Below are 1974 nucleotides of genomic sequence, written 5' to 3'. Positions count from 1 at the left end.
GGTCGGTTAGTTCCATCGGAAGAAAAAGAAAATGAGAGAAATATTATCGCCCCCTGGAGAAGTGAACTCACTTCGTTTACGAACAAGGCAGTCTTTCGGGCAACTTCTTCCCAAACAACGGTGAGCGTAAGAACGACGAACAAAAACAGTGTAGATTATCAGACAGATCGACAGGCCTGAAAATCTGTGGGAACTCGATGTATACTTTTTATTTTTATGGTGTTTGCCAACCTTTAAAACAGATTTGTGTCTTCGTAGAGAGAATTAAACCCCCTAATTCAGTCCCGTTACTTATACATGTACTATTTTACGTAATTTTAAAGCTTACTAGGCTTGTAAGATATTCTTTATGCACTTCTAGATTCGGATTTTGATCCTAAACAATAAACTGATGGTGTCCCAGTTGTTATTTTTTTAAAGCCTGAATTTAAAAAAAGTAAACCCTAAGCTAGCAAAATAGTGGTTACTCAGTGGCTCTGGGAGCAGATGGAGCTAACCTGAGAGTCTCTCCACGTGAGTTCTGCGTAAAAAGCGAAGGACTGTTAAGTTGGATTAAAGTTCGGCACTTGGCTGAGATCATTTATTATTATCATAAGTACACAAAATTAGAATCTTGATAACCCTTAAAGATATAAACAAAGCTCTGTTGTCCTTCATTTAATTTTAATTAAAAACATTTTTTGGAATCGAAACCGATACGATTTGCGCCAATATTAGTCAATATTAATATATATTATTTTCTTTCGTTTATATTTTCTGTGTTTCAGTGGACCCCGAAAAGGTAAGAGAGGTCATTGATGATGTGGCAAACAAGTTCAACGGAGCTACCTCTGTTTCGGCTTTGTTTGATGGTAAGTACCAACTGTTTCTGTAACAATTTCCCCGAACGCATATTTGCTTGCTTACTTGTGTATTAAGGATAACTATCCGATTTTCCTTCCTCTCTACTTTGCTATTAATAGCCCGTTCAATCTAAACCGTTTTAGTTACTAGTTAACAACGGCAGGCCTCGAGTTATTGATAACTCAACCATAAATGTTTTACGCCCCATGGCACCATTTCAAGCATTCGGAAAATATGCTTGTTAAGCCTCAACACTGGTGACGCAGGATAGTACATCACATTACAAAGATAGAGGTACTATTTAAGATGTCTGGTCAATTCAATTCTTTTTTAAGAAGGTGCATTCAGGGAGTACAGTTCGCTTTCAAATGAAAAAAGAAGGCCTCGAAATACGAGTAGCTAAAGATGACAAGGAATTATTCTATTTACCTATCGGTCTTGTTCCATTCGTTCTAGTCTCCATTTATAATTTTCATTCTGGTGGTCAGTCCACCTTCAATTCTAATATCAAGAACTTTTAAACACCCCCCCCCCCACCCCCAACCTCATACGTCACACACAATTTCATTTACCTTGACCCTCGATGTACTTCCTCAGATCCGATGGACTTTGATGCCAGCAAGATGGACTCTGCCCTTCATCTTCTGGATGGTCTAGCGGCCAAGGCCCAGGAGATGCAAGGTAAGGGCTAGAAACTATAACTTCATAAGATTCGAATTCAATTCCCGCATTGCTTCACCTTAGTAGACTATAGTTAATGGTTGTCAGTTACACTTAAAGGCACAGCCCATTTGCCCCGGCCACCCGAGACATTTTGACCCTAGAAGAAAAATATTGCAACAGGCAGTAAACGAAAACCAGACGGTTCAACGTGAATGCCTGTTGAAAAAAAAGCTAACATCAAGGCTCAGATGTGTATACGGTTCTGATTCTATGCTGCTTTCTTTAGTTCCCTCTCTGTTCCTATTTTCTCACAAACTGCTGAGCCGAAAACCCCATCTTAGAAATGACACATCATGTTAAAAAAATTTCACACAAAAGAAATAATTTAAAAATTAAGCATACACGATCTCCCCCAACTCTCTCTCTCTCTCTCTCTCTCTCTCTCTCTCTCTCTCTCTCTCTCTCTCC

General features: G+C 39.1%; 1 protein-coding gene across 1 annotated transcript in view; it reads left to right on the top strand.

Annotated features, from left to right (window-relative positions):
* The window catches only part of LOC106012812, a gene marked incomplete at its 3' end in the record, with an annotated part of 4024 nt that extends 2500 nt beyond the window's left edge, over positions 1–1524 (top strand). The window contains 2 exon segments of the mRNA XM_013086880.1: positions 768–851; positions 1441–1524. Of these exon segments, the coding sequence (XP_012942334.1) occupies positions 768–851; positions 1441–1524 (168 nt within the window).
* Positions 1525–1974: the final 450 nt, after the last annotated feature.

This window comes from Aplysia californica, unplaced genomic scaffold, assembly GCF_000002075.1.
Source record: "Aplysia californica isolate F4 #8 unplaced genomic scaffold, AplCal3.0 scaffold00516, whole genome shotgun sequence".
Lineage (NCBI taxonomy): Eukaryota > Metazoa > Mollusca > Gastropoda > Aplysiida > Aplysiidae > Aplysia > Aplysia californica.
The sequence above is the reverse complement of the archived record's forward strand: the minus strand, read 5'-3'. Positions and strand labels throughout refer to the sequence as shown.